The 25,082-nt window shown below is 44.9% G+C and overlaps 1 protein-coding gene across 1 annotated transcript in view; it reads right to left on the bottom strand.

Annotated features, from left to right (window-relative positions):
* Positions 1-25,082, bottom strand: part of LOC141146993 (guanine nucleotide-binding protein G(q) subunit alpha) — a 193,514-nt gene that overhangs the window by 24,911 nt on the left and 143,521 nt on the right. Inside the window, exon 4 of the mRNA XM_073633897.1 lies at positions 2,782-2,910. Coding sequence (XP_073489998.1) covers positions 2,782-2,910 — 129 coding nt within the window. The remainder of the gene's footprint in view (positions 1-2,781; positions 2,911-25,082) is intronic.

Raw genomic sequence — 25,082 nt, 5'->3', positions numbered from 1 at the left:
CCTCAACCTGATCCAGTAGGTTCAGTTTGAACCCCCGGATTATATGGTTGGTCACTGAGACAGGTTTTAAACCACTTTCACTTTGTATAGGTTTTTATCTTTGTCTTTTTCCCAATGATGTTTTTATTTCTGCACAAGCAAGGTTAACTTGGTATTTCCAGTGCAATTTAATGATGAATGCAAAGCCACTAGCAGTAATCACTGTGTTCTCAATGGTGGGGAAGGCTTACCCCACATAACAATCCCCCCCCCCCCTCCCCCTGCCAGGAGAACACAATGGCTCTGCAGGGGAGATTCCCCCATCAACCTGTGGTTGCAGGACATGGGGACAGTAATGCCAGTTTCCATATTTGTGAGCAAAGTCTAAAGATCAATAATGATTTCACAAGCACCCCCAGCCAAATATGTTGGCAGGTTGTCCTATTTGTACCATGTTACACATTATATTCTAACTACGGTACAGGTGTAACATGTAACAAGTGTGAAAGGCTGAGTTAGTAACAGTATGCACTAGCATTATTTTAATGCCAACATAGTGACATGAAAAAAAAAAAAAAGGGTAGTTTTCTCATGATTTTACTATGAGAACAGAAAAAAGATTTGTTTTAAAAAATGATAAAAAAAAGTTAGTAAAGCTGAGAAAAAAATAAATCACAGCAAGGCAAATCAGCATCGACAAGATTCCCAAACTACATTATCTGCTGACCATACGCTGTGTATATATTAGGGCTGGGAAAATGAAAGATTAATTCCTCGAATAATTGTTCATTTTTTTGATCGATCAAAATTCTTTTGATCGTTACTCACCTCTCCGCCGGCTTCCGGGTCTTCAGGGAGTTCCGTCGGAGATCCGGTGACGTCACGGGCATCGACGTCACTGGACTCCTCCCCCCTTCCCCAAGTGCCTCCGTCTGCTAACGAATTGAAGGGGGGAGGAGTCCGGTGACGTCGATGTCTGTGAAATCATAACTTGAGGAAGACAGATCCTAACGATTTGATTGATCTCACTGGTCAAAGTATTCAGATAAACATCTATGTAAATCCTGGACTTGGCTATGAAAATCAACAAATCTGAGGGCTTTCCTGGCTGTAAGTCAGTTTGACGATGAACTGACATTGATTGGTTATTGATTGGTTATCCAGCAATCAAGATACATTTATGATGAGGGCACTTTTTTCCAAAGAGCTGACACTTTGCTGTCTCAGCAGGTGATGGATGTCTCTGGCTCTCCATCGGTCCCCCAGATTCACAACGGGCGCGGGAGAGCAGTGGGAGGGGGGATGGCACCTCTCCCGCCGCTGATAACGGTGATCTTGCCGCGTACCCGCCACAGAGACCACCATTATCGTACACAGAACCGGCTCCTGTAAAGATGGATACCTCGGTTGTGACAGCAGCTGCTGCCGTTACAGAGATATCCATCTTCAAAGTGCCGACGTATATGTACAGGAGCCGGTCGGTAAGTGGTTAATCGAAATTAGTCGATTAAAAAAAAAAAAATCGATCGAACATGAAAAAAAAAAATCTGTGAATGGAGGAGAGAGAGAATCCTGTGACTCAGACTCCCCCATTCACAGATCATGTTACAGGCAGTGACACCATTAAAGAGAACATTTCTCAATTGGCAGAGGATGACAAGGAAGAAGGGGATAGGTTCCTCTCTGGGAACTTTTACAAAGCAAATTTGAGAAAACTCACTATGTGTTTGTTGTGTTTCCATTCACACAGTAGATCTATTTTTTTTTTATATATATATATCTTACCTTTTCATGCTTTTGATGTAAAGGCCTCATGTCAGATTACAAGCATTTCTAGACAATCTCATAGCATCTCTGTCCCCACAGTTTTTAGCCCTTTGTTAGTACAGTGTTCATATCCAATTACATCTGAAGATCTGTCAGTATAGTACAGACAGGGTTAAAGTATAACTAAAGGCAATCTTTTTTTTAGTTTTGGATAGAGTGAAGAGGGATTAGGACACCTGTCAGGTATTTATTGCTGTCTGTGCCCCCATTAAGGAGATTCACCCTCTTCACTTGTCCTGTTTACTGTTGTCAACGAGAATGAAATTGAAAGAAAATCCTACATTTTGTGCATTTTGTGTTACCTGAAAAGGCGTAGAGGCAACATTTTTCAAAGATGACATTAAATCTGGTGACAACCAGGGATTCCCTCACTTCAGAGGGAATTATTCTCACTTCTGTTTTCAGCTATGCCTGGTACACACGGGCAGAATATCGGCTGTTTTAAGGGAAACCAATTACATTCAGCCCTGGTTTACGGCATCCTGTCTGGCTTCTGTAGAACTTGCATGCCAGAAGAATCGGACGCAGGCGCTGACCGGTGGGTTCTGGTGGTGGTGGTGGCGGGCAGTCAGTCCTCCAGAGCACAATAGCTCAGCGCATAGTTAGTACATAGACCTCCTCCCAAACGCCTTGCATTGCCAGGCATTACTCTATCCAACATGAAGAAAAGTTTGCCTTTAGTTCTAATTTAACTGTAGTAACCTTCCCAAAAACATTACAAAGCAGATGGTGGAAATATACTTTAAGGTTGTACTGTGCATATGTACTGTTTTGGCCTGACTGTAGCTGGACATTCTGAAATTGCAGGCTTGATTCAATACATTTTGATCACACTTTTGACCATAGTAAGAATTCTAAGAATACAAGGGGCCCTACTTGGCTGATAGAGAGATGATTTTTGGTATCATTGCGACAAAAATCGATCTGTGGTTACAGCATGCAAGTCATTAGTAGTAACATTCAATCACTCTCTACCTGAAAATGACACTTTGTAAATCGAACGGATATTCAATAATTCCTGTTGTGGGCACTCTGACTCTGAGCACATCTTGTTGGGTAGGTAGATATCCGTGACAAGCTATACGGTCCAGGTCATTAAGATAGCTGTAATTGCATACAAGAGAACAGATGGCAATTAAACATGTCAGTGAAACAGTTTACAAGCTACAGGCTACAAACAAATAGGAAAAAGTTGCATGTGGGAAAAATACTGGCCAATAACATTTGTTATTCCTAGCTACATTACATCATGATATTATGCGAATCATAATTGTGCACAGCTTAAGGATAATGTATTCATAATGCAAAATCCATGGACAGTTTTCCATTTATATCATAAACCTGAAAAATTTTGGAAAAAAAATATTATCTGAAAGCAATCAACTTCAATGTGAGCAATGTCACCAGCTCATAACTAGTATAAGCCAAGCACAGTATGGTCCAACTATCAGAGAAAGTCACAGCACAAGGCCTTGCTGTGCAAAGTACAATGAAATATTGTATTTATTGGCATATAACACGCACTTTTTCACCGTGAAAATCCGGTGCAAATAGTGTGTGCGTGTTATACACCAATACTGCAATTGGGGCTGCCCAGGAGGGAACGGGGAGGGGGGCAGGACGAGCGCCATCAGATTACATAAAGTGAGAATCTCTTGTTTACTCAGCGGCCTCTGTAATAGGAAGTCCTGACTCCTGGGCCAGCCTTGGACCAGTGTTCTGTTTATCATAGAAGCCAGTCTAGGAGGCGGGACTTTGTATTAAAGAGGCCGCAGAGTAAACAGGAGATTCTCGCTGTATGTAATTTGACGGTGCTCGTCCCACCCCCCTTCCTGTCCCCTCCGAGGCAGCAGTAATCTGAGGTGCGGCTGCAGATGGGCACTGATCAGGCTGCATTCATGGCATTGATCAGGCTGCATTGATGGGCAATTGTGAGGCTGCAGATGGGCATTGATCAAGCTGCATTGATGGGCATCTGTGTGGCTGCAGATGACATTGATCAGGCTACAGATGGACAATGGTGAGGCTGCATTGATGGGCACTGAGCCTTATTTTGCTTCAAAGTTCTTTATTTAAAATTTAAGTTTTTTCCCTGAAACTTCCTTCCTAAAATGAAGGTTGCGTGTTATACGCCAATAAACAAGGGAATATATTTGCTCAATTGTACATCACATTTTGTGCTAGCTAGAGTTTAAAAGTAGTAAGGTAAATACTTCAGAGCTAGTGGAACCAAAACTGATATCCTGGGAAGTTGAATCCCTCACCATTTTTATTTTAGGGACTTTCATACAAACTTCTCAGAAATGAAGCACCGCCTTTTGTTTTACATTTTCCATTACGAGGAATACAGTGGGAAGAGTAAGCCAAGAAAGACCTGATGCCCAGAATTGCTGGTCACATGGTTGTGGCCCAATGCCGCCTGCACACCTCCCACTAGCAAATAAAAAACGGGCAACATGTAACATAAGAGAAGCCCATGGTCACCACTATAGTGGATGGTGGAAGCCACTATTAGAGGGGATTATCCTGGCTGATGGTGTTCCCAAGGCATAAACAACGGAAAGGGATCTAGACGTCCATCTACTTAGTACTCTGGAGGGGTCTGGAGGGCAGAAAGCCAGCAGAAGATCCCCTATTTCTCTCAAACAGAGTAATGGGTAGTTGGAAAAAATAGACATATAAGAGGCAGAGTCTTCACTACTGAAGTTCCTATGTGTCTCCTCAGGAAACACAAAAACTGAAGAGGATAATGGAAGGACCTCCTTTTAACCTTTAACTTAACAAGGAGCTCCTGTCTTTTATATGCCTTCCTGGTAAAAGACTGGGGAAAAAAGAGGATTATAAAATAGCAGGAACAATAGCATAGAGATAACCAAAAGGTGTCTTCGAGAGACTACAGAAACTGAGGGGCAACTCATTTAGCTGGTATCAATTAAAAACAGGGCGGTGGAAAGACTATAAGCCCTCATGCACACAGGCTGTTAAAAAAACGTTATGAAAACGCCAGTATCTTTGCAGTGATTTTTTAAAACTTTTTTCAGCGTTTTTGCAATAGCGTTTTTGAGCGTTTTTCCGTTTTTCTCAATTTTTTTTTTTTTTTCAATGGATCAAAAACGCTAAAAAACGTTGGTGAATGAAGTTTTTGAGCGTTTTTCAGCGTTAGAGCGTTTTTACAGCTGAAAAATGTCTCTCAGAACCCACTGGTCCTGGGTTTTTTTTACAGCTTAAAAACGCCTATGCCACTTGCAGCTCAAAAACGCCTAGGTGGGCATGAAGCCATAGACTAACATAGACAGGCCTTTTTAAGCTGCAAAAAAAGCTCAAAAAAGCAGCTGTAAAAACGTCCGTGTGCATGAGGACTTACCGTAAGAAAGTTAGGAAACACATTGCTTTTGGCAGTATCTCTCAGCGTGGGGCTTAAAGCAGAAGTCCACCCCAACACTAAAATCCCTGCATCTACAGACATCCACGATCTAAAGCTAATCTATCTAGCCCTGTAAAAAAGTAATCAGTATACATACCTTTTTTGAAGCAGCTCCAGGCCAGTCTCCAGTGGCGCAAGCTCTGCAGAGGACACAGCAGACAATGGCTGTGAAATGAATGGGGAGTGACATCACCCATACAGTTAATATGGGGCTTCCTTTGTCGGCTGCCTCCTCTGCACCTGTCTCCACAGTGAAGACGCAGCTGACAGCTCAACGTGGGATCGGATTGCCTTCAGAAAAGGTATGTATAGTGATTTCTTCTTTACAGGGCTAGATGGGTTAGTGTTAGATCGTGGATGTCTGTAGATGCAGGAATTTTAGTGTTAGGGTAGACTTCTACTTTTAGGCCTCATTCACACTGGCAATGTCAAACCTGTGTTTGTGTTTAAAAAACATTTCTAAAAGCATAAAGATGCGTTTAATGATTTTGAACGGTTCTATTCACAGTGTTTACCTGTGCTTAGGTGCAGTCATTTTAGCCATGTTCAGAGAAAATAAAAGTTCTGTACATCCAGGGTCTGATTATTAACTCGAATGCCCTGTACACACGGTCGGATTTTCCGACGGAAAATGTGTGATAGGACCTTGTCGGAAATTCCAACCGTGTGTAGGCTCCATCACACATTTTCCATAGGAATTTCCGACACACAAAGTTTGAGAACTTGCTATAAAATTTTCAGACAACAAAATCCGTTGTCGGAAATTCCGATCGTGTGTACACAAATCCGACGCGCAAAGTGCCATGCATGCTCAGAATAAATTAAGAGACAAAAGCTATTGGCTACTGCAACGTTTATAGTCCCAACGTACGCGTTTTACGTCACCGCGTTTAGAACTTTGTGTGACCGTGTGTATGCAAGACAAGTTTGAGCCAACATCCGTCGGAAAAAATCTATGGATTTTGTTGTCGGAATGTCCAATCAATGTCCGACCGTTTGTACAGGGCATAAGGGCTCTTGCACACTGCAGCTTGAAAATGCTCAGTACAGGGTTTTTTTTTTTTTTTTTTTTTTTTACACTTATCTAAAATGCAACCCATTGTTTTCACATACAGGCATGTAAACAAGCGATGTGTTTTGATCAGTAGAAAAGAAAGTAGAAAAATTTTGCACCAATACGCACAAATGCGCACGAATATGCACAATGTGTGGATGAGAATACGCATGAAAACGCCTAACATGTAGCTCCACCCTATGTGTTTCACGCCACTACACTTTCTTAGAGGCCCAAGGATGAGTGGTGGTGTGAAAAACGCATAGGTAAAAGCTACGGCTGCTGATGTAAGTGAAGAGCTGCTTTCATTTGTATATACTTGATGATACACATTTTGAATGGATGACTTATTGGAATTTATGTTTGTGGTAAACAACTCTTAAAAAATATTACACCATGATGCCTTCCATGAGGACAAGTGTATACTGCTGACATTTTTTAAAGTTTTTACAGGTTATATAATACTACTGCCTTCAGAAGAAATTGACACTGGCAACTTGAACACAGAGGGGAGGGGACTTGTGTCCTTCAATGGACTTCAAGAAAACAATTTTTACCCCTTGCCGACCTGCCACCGCAGAATGGCACGGCTGGGCGTCGTTACCTTATGTCGCTTCGTCTTTTGGCCACCAGGGGTGCGTACACGCAGCGTGGACCGCCAGGCTCCCGCGATCGCTTGTGACAGAGCGAGAACCGGGATCTGTGTGTGAACACCGATCTCTCTCTCCTCCTAGATAGTCCCATCCCCTCACAGTTAGAAACACACATAGGGAACACAGTTAACGCCTTGATCGCCCCCTAGTGTTAACCCCTTCCCTGCCAGTGACATTTACACAGTAATCAGTGCATTTTTATAGCACTGATCGCTGTATAAATTGTCAATGGTTTAAAAAAATGTGTCAAAAGTGTCTGATGTGTCCGGCATAATGTCGCAGTCCCGATAAAAATCGCAGATCGCCGCCATTACTAGTAAAAAATAAAATAATAAAAATGCCATAAATCTATCCCCTATTTTGTAGAAACTATAACTTTTGCGCAAACCAATCAATATATGCTTATTGCGGTCTAAACTGAGGAAAAAATTTGTTTTTTTTTTTATCGAAAATGTGGGATATTTATTATAGCAAAAAGTAAAAGTGTTTTTTTTTTCAAAATTGTCGCTCTTTTGTTTATAGTGCAAAAAAATAAAAAAAACGCAGAGGCAATCAAATACCACCAAAAGAAAGCTCTATTTGTGGAAAAAAAAGGACGTCATGTTTGTTTGGGTACAACTTTGCACGACCACGCAATTGTCAGTTAAAGCGACGCAATGCCGAATTGCAAAAAATGGCGTGGTCATTGAGCAGCCAAATCTTCCGGGGGTGAAGCGGTTATAATTAGTAAAAAATAAATAAATAAAAAACACACTCTCTCGTCCATTAGGGGACACAGAAAAACGGCTGATATGTTCAAGAGCAGTCCAACAGAGCGATCGGCAATGTAGAAACAAAGGCTAACAGACACAAAAAAAAACATAAACCTGGGGGCCGCCTACAGCTCAAAGAGTCACCTGAAAGACCTACTGTCTGAAGCTGGACTTGGATGAGGCTTGAATATCCACTTGGTAAACTTTGAAAACTAAAACAGAATATCAGGTGGTAACCTTACAAACTGAAAAAAGTTTTAGAAATGGACAAAAAAAAACAGGATTTTTGTAACAGCTTACCTGTAAAATCCTTTTCTTGGGAGTACATCACGGGACATGGAGCCACAGTAATAACTGTATGGGTTACATAGGCACCTTTAGGTGATGGACACTGGCACACCCTAGACAGGAAGTTTAGCTCCCTATATAACCCCTCCCCTTACTGGGAGTACCTCAGTTTTGTAGCAAAGCAGAAGAGGGGAGGGACCTCTGTGACCTCTGATGTACTCCAAGAAAAGGCTTTTACAGTTAAGCTGTTATAAAAATCAAAATCCTATTTTCTTTATTGTACATCACGGGACACAGAGCCACAGTAATAACTGTATGGGATGTCCCAGAGCAATGTTAACTGAGGGGAGGGAGACACAAACAAAAGTAGGGTGCAATCAGACCCGAGGACCTATACTGCTGCCTGCAGCATACTGCGCCCAAAGGCGATATCCTCATGCCTTCTTACATCCATCTGAATCTGGTGAATGTATGGACTGAAGACCAAGTTACGGCCTTGCAGATTTGAACCATGGAGACCTGGTGATGCACTGCCCATGAAGCACTAACAACCCTGGTGGAGTGCGCTTTGATTTGAAAAGGTGGAACTATCCTCTTCAAACCATAAAGCTTGAATAATTACTTGCCGAATCCACTTAGCAATAGTAGATTTCTACGCTGACTGTCCTTTTTTAGGACCTTCAGGCAACATCTGTTTTCTGAATCTGAGCAGTCGCCGCCAAATAGATTTTGAACGCTCACACTACTTCCAGAGAATGTAGGGACTTTTCTTCCTTAGAACAGGGTTCTGGAAAAAATGAAGGCAGACCAATATCCTGGTTTAGATGAAAACCTGAAACCACCTTCGGTAGAAAGCTAGGATGAGGACGCAATACTACTCTATCCTTGTGAATGATTAAATATGGCTCTTTACAAGAAAGTGCCGCCAATTCTGATACCCTTCTTGCAGAAGAAATAGCTACCAGAAAAACTAGCTTCCTTGTTAAAATGACCAAGGGAATATGTCGTATCGGCTCAAAAGACTGTTTCTGTAATGCCAACAGAACTAAATTCAAGCCCCAAGGGTTCAGGGGTGCTCTAACTGGTGGATTAAGCCGCGTTACCCCCTGTATAAAACTTCGGACCAAAGAATGCGAAGCAAGCGGACGTTGAAACAATACCGATAAGGCCAAGACCTAGCCCTTGATAGTACTCAAGGCCAGTTTCATCTCTAACCCCATTTGCAGAAAGGAAAGGATTCTGCCTATGACATACTTTCTGGGATGCCAACCCCTGGATTCACACCAGGAAACATATGCCTTCCAGACTCTATAATAAATGAGTCTGGAAGCTGACTTCCTTGCATTAATCAAGGTAGATATCACTGAGCCAGAAAGCCCGCGATTCTTCAGAATGTGGGTTTCAATAGCCACACTGGTCCCTGTGACAGCAGGTCATTACGTGGTGGTAGGGTCCATGGGGCCCCTACCGCCATCTTTACTATTTCTGCATACCATGATCTTTGGGGCCACAAGAACCACCGACTTCTTTTCCTGCTTGATCCTGCGAAGAAGTCGTGGTAGCAGCAGAATAGGAGGGAATGCATAAATCAGTGAGAACTGATCCCATGGGGTCACCAACGCACCTGTTCCGCATGCGAGTGGATCCCTTATTCTTGACACAAAGTTGTTGACCTTGTTGCTGAACCTGGACGCAAACAGATCTACTTCCGGGATCCCCCTTCTTTGGCATATAGCCAGGTTAGGATCTGGTTTACTTCTGGTCCCCTCTTGATGATTGATATAAGCAACTGCTGTGGCAATGTCGTATTGTATCCTGACAGGACAACCCCGCAACTTGAATGTCCAGGTCTGTAGGGCTAGGTACCCTGCCCGAATCTCTAGAATGTTGATGGGTAAGGTCCGTTTGGTTCTGGATCATTTCCCTTGGACAGTCGCCTCTTCTAGGACTGTTTCCCAACCTGAAAGGCTGGCATCTGTTGTTACTATCTTCCAGGTAACTGGTAAGAAAGATTTCCCTTTCCGCAGATTCTCAGTTATCAACCAACTGAGGCTCTGACACATTATTGGCGACAAACGCATTGGAAAATCTAGCACCTGGACTTTCTTGTTCCAGGCAGACAGGATACTGTTTTGCAGCAGTCTCGAATGAAACTGAGCATAGGGAACCGCTTTGAATGAAGCCACCATCTCTCCCAACAACCTCATGCAAAGGCGAATAGAAGGACCCTTCTTCGCTCTGACTACCTGAACCAGCTCCTTTATGGCGCCAATCTTTGCCTGGGGTAAAAATACCATCTTCTGGGTTGTATCTATAACCAGACCCAAGTACTCTAGTCTTCTTACTGGCTTTAAAGAAGACTTATCTACGTTGAGGACCCAACTTAGGTATTCCAGATAGTTGACTGCGGTGACCAAGCTTTGGTCTAAGGAGGCTACTGACTGCTCTATCAAGAGCAGGACGTCTAGGTAAACTATAATCGTTATACCCTGGGCCCTTAATCTGGCCAGAGGAGGGGCCAGGACCTTTGTAAACACCCGAGATGCAGTAGCTAGACCGAAAGGTAGAGCTACAAACTGAAAATTAAGTTTTTCCACTTCGAAATGCAGATATTTCTGATAAGCAGGGGAAAATAGGTACATGCAGGTATGCATGTTTGATGTCAATTGATGCCAGAAGTTCTCCTCCTTGTAGGATGGAGACTACTGATCGGATTGATTCCATGCGAAAAGATCGAATTTTCAGGAACCGGTTTAGATCTTTGAGATCTAGAATGGGGGTCTGGCAACTCCATTTGGTTTTGGCACCGTGAAAAGGTTTGAATAAAGCCCCAACCCCTGCTCTTTCATGGGAACTACCATGATCACTTTTTGCAACAAGAGTCGGTCTAACGCTTGAAGGAGACTTATTTTTCTCTGGATCTTTGGGAACATTTGATCTGAGGAAACGAGGAGACGGGAATTCTTGGAACTCTAGTTTGTAACCTAGAGTTATTGTGGAGACCACCCATCTGTCCTGAAAATCCTCCTGCCAGACCCTTGAGAACTGTAGCAGACTTCCCCCCACTCGAAGGAGCGGGGGTGCCCCTTCATAAAGTGGCTTTAGCATTCTGTCTTGTAGGTTTCCTCTCCCAGAACTTCTTTTGTCCCTGGGGTTGACTCTGAGTTTTACCTCTTGAACCTAACGGTGGAGGCTATTGCGACTGCCTGGAGGCTGATGCCCTGGGCACTAGAGAAAGGGCCCGTTTAAATGAGGGACATTTACTCCTTTTCTTAACTGGCAAAAGGGTACTTTTCCCACTTGATATCTTTGGATATAATTGTCCAAATCTTTTCCAAACAGCCTTTCATCGCAGAAAGGCAAATCAGCCAGGAGCTTTCTGCATGGAGCTTCGGCTGACCAATTTTTCAACCATAAGATTTTTCGCATATGCACCAACCCAAGCGTAAGGCGAGAGGTCTGAAGGATAGAATCTCTGAATGCGTCAACTGCAAAACACAAAGCCGCTGGCAGCTCGGGTAACTCCTGGGCCTGCTGTTCAGGGAAAACCTTGAGCAACTGTTTCAAGTGGTCTCTCAAGGACTGACACACTCCAATTGCTGCCACTGCAGGTTGAGCTGCTGAACCTGCCATAGAAAAAATGTTTTTTAACAGGAATTCCAACTTTTTTTCGGTTGGATCCCTAAGCATTTGAGCGTTGTCAACAGGACAAGTCAAACTTTTATTTACAGAGGATATAGCAGCGTCAATTGCTGGTATACCCCACATCTTTGTAAATTTCTCCTCCATAGGATAAAGTGTTGAAAACTTGTTTGGAGGGAAAAAACGCTTATCTGGGTGATCTCACTCAGAATATATAAGCTTTTCCAGCAAAGAATGGACAGGAAATGCATGTACAGCTTGAGGAGGCTTCAGTGAACTCAAACAAGAAGTGGGCTTTTCAACTGACTGATTTACGGGTAACTTGAATGTGGAGTGGACCATTTCAGTAAGACAATGCACCAGCAATTTCTCAGCCTGTGAAGCTGAAGAGGACCCTTCCCCACTTGATTCCTCGGAAAAGGAGTCATCAGTTTCTACCTGGTCCCCTGAGGGGGATTCATCGTCCCTCTCCCAGTGTCCCTCTGTTTGAGGGTCCTGGGTGGTAGAAGGGGACCTAATGCATTTTCTTCCACTTTGTGAAGATGCGATTAAGGCCGTTAATATTTCCTCCAATACACTCATGGCTGAGGAAAAAACCTCCTGAGTAATATATACAGGGGCTGAAATGCCAGAAGCAGTTGCAGCCCCTAACCCCAATGGCTCACTCTGACCAGCCTCCCTAGGTCTTTCAGGGGGGGATGGCATTGCAGAGGGTGGGTCCTCAGAGCCTGAGGGAGATCCTTTTGAGCCCCTGTTTTTTGGGGTATTTGTACCTCCCCTCCTGCCCATAGTGCTAAGCACAAAATGCAGAGGTACTACCAGAAATGCCCCCACTGCTGAGCAAAATAGTCCAGCAACTGCCGCTGCCATCAAAGCTTAGTCTGATGCTAAGTAAATGTGCCTGGGAATGCCTGTGTCACTCACACTCACATGCCATCCATCCGCTCTGTGTCCCTCCTTTAGCTGTAAGCACCTGCAAAAAGTGCACCTTTATAGCTTTACATAGCCTGTGTTGTGGGCATTGGACCACGCCAACATTGCGCTAAGGCCCCGCCCCCTTCCTCCGACCACCCACTTCGCCCCACCTCATCTTTTTTCAAATGAGACTGTTTCCCGCGCAGGCTCCGATCCGACCAGATCGCATGTGGAGGGGGGGCTGGGGTGGAGGAGAGAAGGAGAGCTGATGGATGGAGAGCCGCTGTAATGGCGGCGGAAGTGGTGCGGCATACCGCCGACTGACCCATGCCCTCTGTGCCTAAAAAGGAAGCTGTGGAGGGTCATTCCGAATAAAAAAAACCCTTCCCACATCCTACCTGGAGTCGGGGCTCGGAGGAAGCGTGCAGCTTGTGACACGAAGCGAGACTGACGAGCATGGAACAGGTACGTGCTCTTGACAGCCCCCGATGGCGACTTTAGGCATAGCAACATTTACTTAAAGGGGAAAACCCACAAGAATTAGAAACATTGCTTAGGAATCTCACTTAACTTATTCGGCTGCAGGGTTCTGTGGTAAACCAATCAGGCCCAATCTTCACCACTCACGGTGGGCTCCGTTAAAAAACCTTCGGGAAACTGGGGCCCCATACTCCTGGGCCTGTAGAGCACCCCACCAGGAAATATGGCTGAAAAAACCAAACACTGGATCCTGGGGTCCAGCTCTTTAAAAAGAGAAGCGTTACAGGCAGAACCTCGTTTCTTTCGACACGAGGCCCAGGTACCACTCAATTCGGCCTGGAAAAGAGACTTTGAATGGATCCGGTTGCATGGCTTGCCCCAGCAAAGATTCCTCCAGCGCAGCTCAGCACACCACATCTTTTCTTGTGACCAACACCTAAGACACTGGCGAAAAAATTGAGGTACTCCCACTAAGGGGAGGGGTTATATAGGGAGCTAAACTTCCTGTCTAGGGTGTGCCTGTGTCCATCACCTAAAGGTGCCTATATTAGCCATACAGTTATTACTGTGGCTCTGTGTCCCATGATGCACGATAAAGAAATAATCTGTGTGGCAGTAATTTTTATCAGAAAGTCCTTACAGAAGGAGAGGAGGTGGATTTATGAACTAGGTGCTACTTTCCCTTCTTCTTTAAATTTTGGTTTACCTTTTGTGTTTGTAAAATTTATATGAGTGAATAGGCAACATACATATAGGGTCTAGTTTGGAAAATTTCTAAATATCATACCATGAACTGCTTTATATATTATTTACAGTACGAGTATGTTGTTAAAAGTTTGGAATTTTGAAGTGGATCAGGATCAGTGATACAGCAGGTTTATTTGAATTACCTTCTTTTGGGGAACATACTCTGATGCAAACCTTTTCCATGTCACTAACTGACATATGAGGTGTGCTTATTTTCATATGCATTGTAATTGTGCAACATTTATGTGCATGTTCCTTAAAAACAGTTATAATTTTGCCCTAAAGAAACATGGCACTTTGTCAGCAGCTTTGTTGTGTTTCTTCCACTTTGGTTACACTTCTGGTGACATCGCTTCCGGTGGCTTTTTTTGGGCAAAACCAATGTCATCTTTGAGTTCAACTTGACTGTATATAAGGGGGCACCACATATGCTTGTATTTCATGCCTTCCTCTGATGCAGCTGGCTTAGACTAGTGAGGCTGAAGCCAATTTTGCTCCCACATAACAGACTACTCATCCTTCTAGGACCCATACACAATTACACTCTGGATTTATTCGATAGAAGCCTGAGACTCTGGATCATCAGACTGGGATATTCAAGCTTTGTTACTTCAAAGTTCCTCTTTGGATTTATCAAGCTCAGTTTTGAACTTGGCACTATGTGAATTACAAAGATGACCTGTTGTGTTCCTGGCTGTTTGAGAAGTATCTGGTTTCTTTTTTGCACCTACCTTAACTGATCTCAGTCTTATGATTTCAAATCCGTTTGACAGAAGTCTGTTTTGAACTTTGGGTAGTGAGTGCACCCCTTTGCTTCAGAGTACACCAAATTTATGACTCATTATAAACTATAGGTGCTAGAAAGGCTGTTTATTGTTATGTGTGGAATCAGATGTGTGTAAAGGGGTTTCCTGGTTGTTGGGCATCTATTATGGCTGTTATCTAAGAGTTATTAGAGCTACTGACAGTTTTAGAGACATGAGTTCAAAGCCAGTGTTGGATTAAAGTAAAACTAAAAAGGGAAGGCATAAGGGAGGGTTACATTTCCTGTAAGGTTTATTTTTGCCATCTGTGTCACTGTGGCGAGATTTCCCTTTACTTCCTGTTCCATAGCCAAAACAGAAAGTGAGCTAATCCCTAAAAAGTTATGGAATCCCAGATTGTGAAACTAGTCCTCGTGATCCTGGTGACAATTAGAAGATATCCCCATTATTCCTGTTCTGGGACAGCCCAAATTTGTGTTTTTCTTTTACTTTTGGTGATGATGGTAAACATGATTAAGGGCTTGTTTACACTTGCCTAAACTTCTAACACTCAACAAACGCTCCTATAGCGTTTGTATGGCGTTAGTATAGGTGCCAGACCGCCGTCAATGAGCTTTAGTATGGGCATTACACAGGCGTTTTACAAGCATTAATGAGTTAAAAATGCTCCCCAAACACGCTATGGGCAGTCTTGAAGCGTTTGATGAATGTTAAAAATGCTCCCCAAATGCCTATTCCATAACAGTAAATTAACAAATCTTAACGCCCCGCAAACTGCCTGCCAGAGCAGTTGCGAGGCGTTACCATAGACTTGAATTGGAGGCGCTGAAAGGCTTTTAAACACCTCCTGACTCAACATGAGACTTCAATTTTAAAGCGACGCTAACGCTTAGTGTGAACAGCACTATGTGCTGTCTATTGTATCTTGTGCATAGGCGTTTGAGGGGTGTTTTTAATGCCTCTCAAACGCCTGCTCTTAATGCCAGTGTGAACTCAGCCTAAGAGAGATATTAATAGGGACACAGACAACAATAAAAATCTAATAGGTGTTCTAATCTCTCTCCATTCTATGCTGTTCATTATTCTTTAATGTATGCCTTCCAGCATCCATTTATGATGGAATCTTTGAATTGAATAAGTTTTGCAAACCCTTTTTCTTAAAAGGTACTTGCACACAGATACCCCTTTAGTAGGCCTGACAGGTTCCCTAGTTAACTCCTTGTGTGGGACACTTTTTTGGAAGGTATTAATCAATACGGTAGTCATGTTCAAATAGGTGTATAAAACCAGGTGTTTTAGTGCCAGGTGTCAGATATTTAAAGTACATTTATTTGACAGGTACTTGAGAGTACGTCTGCTGTGTCCACAGCATCATTCACAATCATAGTACACAGTTACTGGACACTAAAGGGGCAGATACTTTCCAGGAAGGTGGGACCTTTGGGGTTGAATGTAGTACCTATTATCCTCTTTTATTTATAGTTCTAACAATTTTGACCTCTGTTGATGTTCAGGCTCATCATTTAAGGAAAGCTCATATGGATGCCAACAATACAACTATATAACTATGTGAGCGGTTTACTTTTTTTTTCTTTTACTTTATTTTCTCATGGATTAAAGGTCTTGTGCATTGGGATATTATCCATATTGGAGTAGTTTGTGCTATAAACTAAACTGTGATCTTTTAAAAGTGTGTTATCGCATTTATTTTGTTGAATAAAAATTTGTTGCATTAAAAAAATTATAAGCAGTTCATGGTTATTTACAGTATCTCACAAAAGTGAGTACACCCCTCACATTTTTGTAAATATATTATATCTTTTCATGTGACAACACTGAAGAAATGACACTTTGCTATAATGTAAAGTAATGAGTGTACAGCTTACAGTGTAAATTTGCTGTCCCCTCAAAATAACGCAACACACAGCCATTAATGTCTAAACCTCTGGCAACAAAAGTGAGTACACCCCTAAGTGAAAATGTCCAATTTGTGTCCAATTAGCCATTTTCCCTCCCCAGTGTCATGTGACTCGTTAGTGTTACAATGTCTCTGGTGTGAATGGGGAGCAGGTGTGTTAAATTTGGTGTTATCTCGCTCTCATACTAGTCACTGGAAGTTCAACATGGCACCTCATGGCAAAGAACTCTGAAAAAAAGAATTGTTGCTCATAAAGATGGTCTAAGGCCTAGGCTATAAGAAGATTGCCAAGACCCTGAAACTGAGCTGCAGCACGGTGACCAAAATCATACAGCAGTTTAACAGGACTGGTTCCACTCAGAACAGGCCTCGCCATAGTAGACCAAAGATGTTGAGTCCAAAGATTGTCTTTGGGAAATAGACATATGAATGCTGCCAGCATTGCTGCAGAGGTTGAAGGGGTGGTTGAAGTGGTTGAAGTTGAAGTGTGCGTGCTCAGACCATACGCCGCACACTGCATCAAATTGGTCTGCATGGCTGTCGTCCCAGAAGGAAGCCTCTTCTAAAAACGATGCACAAGAAAGCCCGCAAACAGTTTGCTGAAGACAAGCAGACTAAGGACATGGATTACTGGAACCATGTCCTTTGGTCTAATGAGACCAAGATAAACTTATTTGGTTCACATGGTGTCAAGCGTGTGTGGCAGCAACCAGGTAAGGAGTACAAAGACAAGCAAGCGTGTCTTGCCTACATTCAAGCATGGTGGTGGGAGTGTCATGGTCTGGGGCTGCTTGGGTGCTGCCGACACTGGGGAGCTACAGTTCATTGAGGGAACCATGAATGCCAACATGTACTGCAACATACTGAAGCCGAGCATGATCCCCTCCCTTCGGAGACTGGGCTGCAGGGCAGTATTCCAACATGATAACAACCCCAAACACACACACTCCTAACCGACCACTGCCTTCCTAAAGAGGTTGAGAGTAAAGGTATTGGACTGGCCAAGCATGTCTCCAGACCTAAACCCTATTGAGCATCTGTGGGGCATCCTCAAACGGAAGGTGGAGGAGCACAAGGTCTCCAACGTCCACCAGCCCCATGATGTCATCATGGAGGAGTGGAAGAGGACTCCAGTGGCAACCTGTGAAGCTCTGGTGAACTCCATGCCCAAGAGGGTAAAGGCAGTGCAGGAAAATAATGGTGGCCACACAAAATATTGACACTTTGGGCCCAATTTGGACATTTTCACTTAGGGGTGTGCTCACTTTTGTTGCCAGCGGTTTAGACATCAATGGCTGCATGTTGAGTTATTTTGAGGGGACAGAAAATTTACACTGTTGTACAAGCTGTACTCACTACTTTACATTGTAGCAAAGTGTAATTTCTTCAGTGTTGTCACATGAAAAGATATAATACAATATTTACAAAAAATTGAGAGGTGTACTCACTTATGTGAGATACTGTACATAGAAGTTAATTTTTGAATATCCAAGTCATTAAAGTAATGCTAAAGTATAACAAACATGTTATACTTACCTGCTTGATGCATTAAGATAGAAAAAAACCTTGTGCCTTTACAACCACTTTAAGTCCATCAAGTACATTTTTGAAAATTGGTGTTTCTTCTGGGGGAAAAGTTGCTTGATGGTTAAAACAACAAGCACTCATAGGTCTAGTACAGTGCACCTTGACAGGAAAGGGTTGAATACAATCCTTAATAACATAATTTAGATGATGGTTTGCTTGAGTCAGGGACGTGCAGTCAGGGGAGGCAGGTGAGGCAGAGTCTCACCTGCAATGAATATACGAAAAAAAACCCCAAAAAAACAAAAACGATCGAGCTTTAAGTCGTAGCTCGGTGACTTGGGGTCACAGAGAATCCAAACGGGCTAGGAAGCTGAAGTCATACCCCACCACTGGTCTAAATTTTGGGCTCCTTGCCCCTATGGTTCCAGAGATACGGGGCTTCTTGTGCAGCCTGTCAGAAGCTACATAAAGAGCAGCCAGTTTATATACAAGCTGGCACAGTCTGTGTGCAGCAGACAGAGGTTGAGCTCACAGTGCCTCTCACTTCTAGGCAGAACCACTGAGCCTAATGGGCAGCTTGGAACATTGGACCAATGGTAAAGCACCATTGGAACAAGCTGTCCAATAAAAATGCTGCAGTGGAGGCTGTCCTCTCACTACAGTGTCATAGAAGGGGGCATGTGTCTAAACAGACAAATTCTTCCTTCCAGCCCAGCCCTCTTAACTAGAAGGAAAAAGTATGGGTTTATGGGTATAAGATTTACCCATAATATCATGTTTTTTCTCACACAGTTAAGAAGAACAATGAAAATCTGCTGCCTGCTGAAAAGGCACTGTTTTAATCAAGCTAAATCGTATATTATTATGCTATAACAAAAATGTATTGTTTATCTATTTACTGTAAAATTACTGGTTTGAAGTTATAACTTCAAAACTTCGGTAATTTGTCCATTAAGCCATCTGCTTGAGTACAGTTTTTGAAAATATAGTAAATTAACTTAAAAACAATATATAACTATTTGGGTGTTACTTACTTATGGTAAATAACCACTTGCCACTCAGGCCAATTCTGACACGTCTCTCCTTCATGTAAAAATCATAATTTTTTTGCTAGAAAATTACTCAGAACCCCCAAATATTATATATATTTTTTAGCAGACACACTAGGGAATAAAACTGTGGGCGTTGTAACTTTTTATGTTACACGGTATTTGCGCAACAATTTTTCAAACTGTTTTTATTTGGAAAAAAATTTTCATGAATATAAAAAACAAACACACACTAAAGTTTTCCCGACATTGTTCTATATTGTGAAAGATGATGTTACGCCAAGTAAATAGATACCAAACATGTCACACTTTAAAATTGTGCACACTCATGGAATGGCGCCAAAATTCAGTACTTCAAAATCTCCATAGGCGATGCTTTAAATTTTTTTATAGGTTACATGTTTAGAGTTACAGAGGAGGTCTAGTATTATTGTATTCGCCTTAACGTTTGCGGCGTATGTATATGGCTTTGATACTAACCAGTGCCTCACCAGCCACTGACCTCACCGCACGTCCCTGGCTCGAGTCCCCTTGACATGGTGAACTAAGAGGCCAGTGCACCTTTAGGCTGGGTTCACACTTGAACGCAGCAGCTCACAGCAGGAGTCCGGTGCGTCGCCATTCACCGTTTCAGGTCCGATTTCAGCCCGAATTTTGGGCTGAATGCAGACCTGAAATGGACCAAAAAGACACACGGGCCCCTGTGCAATTCACACTGAAGCCGCTGCGGAGATGTGTGAAACGGCTCCATAGAGAACCGGTCACAATCTCCTAACATGCGAATTGGATGCAGAGAAACCCACATCCAATTCGCAACAGTGTGATCCCAGCCTTACAGTAAAAGGAATTGGCCCTGTGAGACAAACCCCCAGCCAAAAATACATCCAAGCAATGGAGAGAATTTTCCTTTTGGTGAACTGGAGCCAGATAGGAGGACTGAAGAACAACATGAAAGGCAGAACTACCTTTGGCAAGAAAAAAGTTATTGGCTTGAACACCACCTTATCCCTATACAAAACCAGAAAGGGTTCCTTGCAGCCAATTGCCTCTCAGAGAAACACCACCTTGCGGGAGACAGAGAGAGGAATGCCTCTAATGGGTTCTCACAGTGGTCTTTGAAGTGCAGAGAGAAACAGAATGAAATCCCACAGAGTCACAGGGAACAAACCAGGGGGCCCTATATGGGAGACTAAATCAATGAGTGAAAGATCAATGGTTTGTAAAGCAAGATAGACCAAGATGATACGCCACCCTTGAAATTGATAAGAGCACAAATGCTGATTAGATCAGCTGCAGGAAGCAGGAGGACCATGGAAATACTCCAAGGGTGGAAGCTCCAAGATTTACACCAAGTGAAGTATGTTTTCCATGTCAAATCATGTTTACAATACGTAGCCTTCTTAGCTGTTACCATTGTAGGAAACAGATTCAGAGATGCTCGTTTTGGAAAAAGTGGGATTTTTTTCTATTTACCGTAAAATTCCTTTCTCTGAAGTTCATTGATGGACACAGCACTTCAATCTTGACCTTAAGGTTATATCGCCTCTTATTAGGAGTAGGACTAGGCAGAAAAACAAAAAAACAAGCACAGCACCTCCCAGGGGCGGTCCTTACTGGCAATAATCCCCCACTCTGCTAAAGGCAGCTCAGTTCGTAAAAAAGCAGTACAAATATAAACAGGAGGGGTGGGTGCTGTGTCCGTCAATGAACTTCAGAGAAAGGGATTTTACGGTAAGTAGAAAAAAAATCCACTTTTCTCTTTCGTTCATTGACGGACACAGCACTTCAACCTTGACCTTAGGAAAGTTCCAAAGTGACGAGGGGTGGAAACACAGAAAAAAAATAAACTCCACCCAGAATAAAAACTCCCTATACAAGGAGCCACAACCTCAGACAGCTGCTTGCAAAACTTTGCGGCCGAAACATGCATCCGAAGATGCCCCAACATCCACCTGGTAAAATTTGGTGAAAGTGTGCACCGACGACCAGGCAGCCGCCTTACACACTTGAGAAATGGACGCTTGATGCCGGAAGGCCCAGGAAGCACTCGCTGCCCTGGTAGAATGCGCCGTGACGGGAAAGGGAGGCACCTGCCCCCTTATGGCATAAGCCTGGACAATAATCTGTCTGATTCAACGAGAAACAGTTGCAGAGGAAACCGCCAGACCCTTCCTTGGGCCGGCCACAGAAATAAACAGAGAATCCGACCTACGAAAAGGAGCCGTAGTGGAAAGATACACACGGAGAGCCCGAATCACATGCAAAGAGTGTAAGGCAATCTCCTTAGGATGAGATGGTCGAGGACACAAGGAAGGAAGCACAATGTCCTCATTCAGATGAAAAGCAGATACCACCTTAGGAAGAAACGAGGGCTGCAGCCGCAGCACCACCTTATCCCTGTGGAGAATCAAATAAGGAGATGTGCATGACAAGGCCGCCAGCTCAGAAACCCGCCTCGCAGACGTAATAGCCACTAGAAAAGCAACCTTCTGAGAGAGCGTAAGGAAATCTCCCTAATGTTCTCGAACGGTGGCTTCTGGAGCACTGAGAGCACCAGGTTCAGATCCCACAGAGGCAGCGGCAGCCATATCGGGGGAGCCACATGGCGCACCCCCTGAATAAACATATGGATCAACGAGTGAGCCGCCAATGGCCGCTGAAAGAAAATAGCCAGAGCCGATATCTGCCCCTTAATAGTGCTCAAGGCAAGCTTCTGATCAACTCCATGTTGCAAGAACACAAGGATCTTGGATACGGAATAGGAACGCGGATGCCACCCTACAGACTCACACAAGGAGATGTAAGCCTTCCAGGTTCGATGATAAATCTTCCGAGAAATGGACTTGCGCGCCATCAACATAGTGAACCATGTAGCCGTTGTGACCACGTGGAGAGGCATATTCTGAGCGCCCGCAGCTCCAGAACGTTGATCGTCAGGCGGGATTCCTCCAGCATCCAACGGCCTTGAGCCAAATGAAGACCCAAGATTCCCCCCCCAGCCGGTCAGGCTGGCATCTGTCCTGATCACTGTCCAATACAGAGGAAGAGACGACTTCCAGGACTGTAGGGCCGGGGACCGTAGCCACCAAAGAAGCGAAGCCCTGGTTAGATGACCCACCTGGATCCGACAATCCAGGGACGTCGGAGATTTGTCCCATTTGGACAAGATCTCCCTCTGCAAGAAATTGAGATCTCCCTCTGTGAAATTGAGCATACGGAAGCGCCTCAAAGGTGGCTACCATGAGGCCCAGAACCCGCATGCAAAAGCGCAGCGTCAACCACTTGCGGGACAGCAGCAATTGCACCGCGGAGTGCAGAATCTGCAGTTTGCTCGCTGGCAAAAACTTTTTTGCCTTTGCAGAGTCTAGAATCAACTCCAAGTACTCCAGGTGTTGGGTCGGGAGCAACACAGACTTCTGAATATTCAACACCCAGCGGAACTCTTGTAAGGTCTGCACGGTTATCGCCACATCTCCCCTCAGTTCTGAAGCCAAAGCCGCCCTCAGAAGGAGATCGTCCAAGTAACCCACAACGCGATCCCTGGCTATCTCAGCAACGCCAGGACCAGAGCCAGCACCTTGGTGAAGACTCTTGGCGCCGATGCCAGACCGAAGGGAAGTGCCACAAATTGATAGTGAGCGTCCCCGACTGCAAAGCGCAGAAACCTCTGGTGCCTGACACAGATGGGGACATGCAAGTACGTGTCCTTGATATCCAAGGAGGCCAGAAAATCCCCCTGATGCAGCCACCACGGAATGGACCGACTCCATCCTGAACCTCCGCACCCTTACAAAACAATCGAGGGCCTTGAGATCCAGGATTGGACGGACCCCTTCCTTCTTCGGGACTACAAACAAATTGGAGTAAAACCCCCGAAACCTTTCCGAAGCTGGCACCGGAACTGTACCGCTCCCAATAAGGCCTGTCGACAAGCCGGGAGAAGAGGAAGATTGGAGGGAAAAAACCTGTCTGGCGGACAAGAAAGAAACTATCTTGTATCCAGACAAAATTAGTTCGCAGACCCACCGGTCCACGAACCCCCACCGAAAGTCGGGCGGGGGTAAACCTTCATGCGGAAGCGGAGCTGTCTGTGGGCTTGCTTGGCTTGCGATGCCCTGGACTGCCCCTCTGCGGGAGCTTTGTTGGGCTGGGGACGCTTAGTCGTAGAAACGGGCGGACGAAAAAGAGGGGCCCTGCTTATGCCAGGGCTCCTTGCCTTTCCTGGAGTGTGGAAGAAAAGTACTTTTCCCTCCAGTAACATTCTTAATGACGTCGTCCAGAGGGGCTCCCCCTCCTGGAAAGGTAACTCCGCCAGAGCTTTCTTAGATGTCTGGTCCGCCGACCAACACTTGAGTCAGAGTAGCCGGCGTAGAACTATGGCTGACACGGAGACCCTTGAAAGAAGCAGGGCCATATCTAGGGCCGCATCACAGACATACTTAATCCCTTGCACCAACTGATCCGCTAGTTCCACACAGACTGGAGAAGCTTGCGCATTACTTAACTCATGGTGTAATAACTTAGCCCATTCAGTAAGTGTCTGTGACACCAGAGCCGTGGCTAGCACCGGACGAAGAGCCGACCCTGCCATTGTAAACATAGACCGAGCAACCGCCTCGGCCTTTCTGTCGGCAGGATCTTTAAAAGAAGGAGACACCTCCACCGGAATCAGGGTTGCCTTATTTACATGGACACCAGAGGGTCAACGACCGGAGGTGATGTCCATTTTTTCAATAGACTCTCCTCAAAGGGGTAGCGCACCAAAAACCACCTTGGAACTGCAAAAGAACGCTGCGGCCATTCCCAGTTATTGTAAATGAACTTATCAAAATAGGACAGATAAGGAAACACTTTAGCAGAGCGGACCGGCTTGTGAGATCCAAACGGGACTGATACCTCAGCGGATGCCCCCGGCGTATACTCAATTTTCAAAGTATCCCGCACCGCCGTGATAAGTGCCCCCACCAACGCCTTCTCATGCACCACAATGGATGCGGAAGATTCCTCCTCACTGTTCGAAAGGTCAGGAACCACCTCATCCGAACCGTCCAGACAGGGGCCACCCGATACAGCAGGCCCTGAGTCCGGATCAGTCTTCCCCCGGAAGATGGAGGGGGAAGGGGGAGTTTTTTTACCCGCCTTGCACCCGCACGCCACTTCCCGTCCAGAGGCACCACCGACCCAGAAGAGCTGGCTGCCATCATAGGGGTGTCTGGGGGAAGGGCACCTGCTTCAGACGCCATGCTGTCCCAGCTCACCTGCTACCACCCGTAACCAACTGCCCACTAAGGGGAAAGGAGAGTAAGACCCCCTTCCTAGCTGCCACAGACTGAGGGGTGTCCCAGAAGGACTCACCACCCTGACCGAGTGAGCCTGCTGCGCTGTCCGACCACCTGTAGATGTCCAGCCATGAGGAGATCCGTGTGCCGTTCGCGCTATTACTGGCTTCAATAGCTGACTCCAGCACTAGAGGCCACAGAAAACTCCTGCTGCGGCTACAATGGCGGCCCCACGAGGAGGAAAAAAATGCCAGCCATCCTCCTTGTACAGGAGCCCTGGGACCCCCCCAAGGCCAGGTAGATGCCACCCTCTCCGCACTGTCACCCCCCTCAGCGACTGCAGTGCCCCGGGGGAGGGGATGGTGGGGGGAGGAAAAAAGGGGGACATGACCCACAATCGACCCCCCCAGGGAGTCCCAGCTGCTCCACCGCGTCCGGACCGGTGGAGCACATACTTACCCCTCTTGCGGGAAAACTCCCAAACAGATCCACCTCCCGCCTTGACGGAGTGGCTGTCAGCCATGGCGACACTGTGACCCAGAACGCAGGTGTCTGGTTATATGTGCCCCTGCAAGACACTATCTTGCTGGCCGCCGGCTTGTCGCGGCCGACCTAGCGCGGAGCTAAGGTCTGCGCGCGCTCGATGGCCAGCCCGGGGAGACTACCAGGATCTATAATATCCAGCCTGTCACCCAGCCTGGCAGTTGATTGTAGATGCATTGTCGGAAAAAGGAAAAAAGAAAATAAAACAAAAGTTAAAGAACCACCGGTCCCAGCAGGGAGC

The sequence above is a fragment of the Aquarana catesbeiana genome, linkage group LG01, assembly GCF_042186555.1.
Source record: "Aquarana catesbeiana isolate 2022-GZ linkage group LG01, ASM4218655v1, whole genome shotgun sequence".
Taxonomy (NCBI): Eukaryota; Metazoa; Chordata; class Amphibia; order Anura; family Ranidae; genus Aquarana; species Aquarana catesbeiana.
This window is presented reverse-complemented; position numbering and strand designations above follow the sequence as displayed.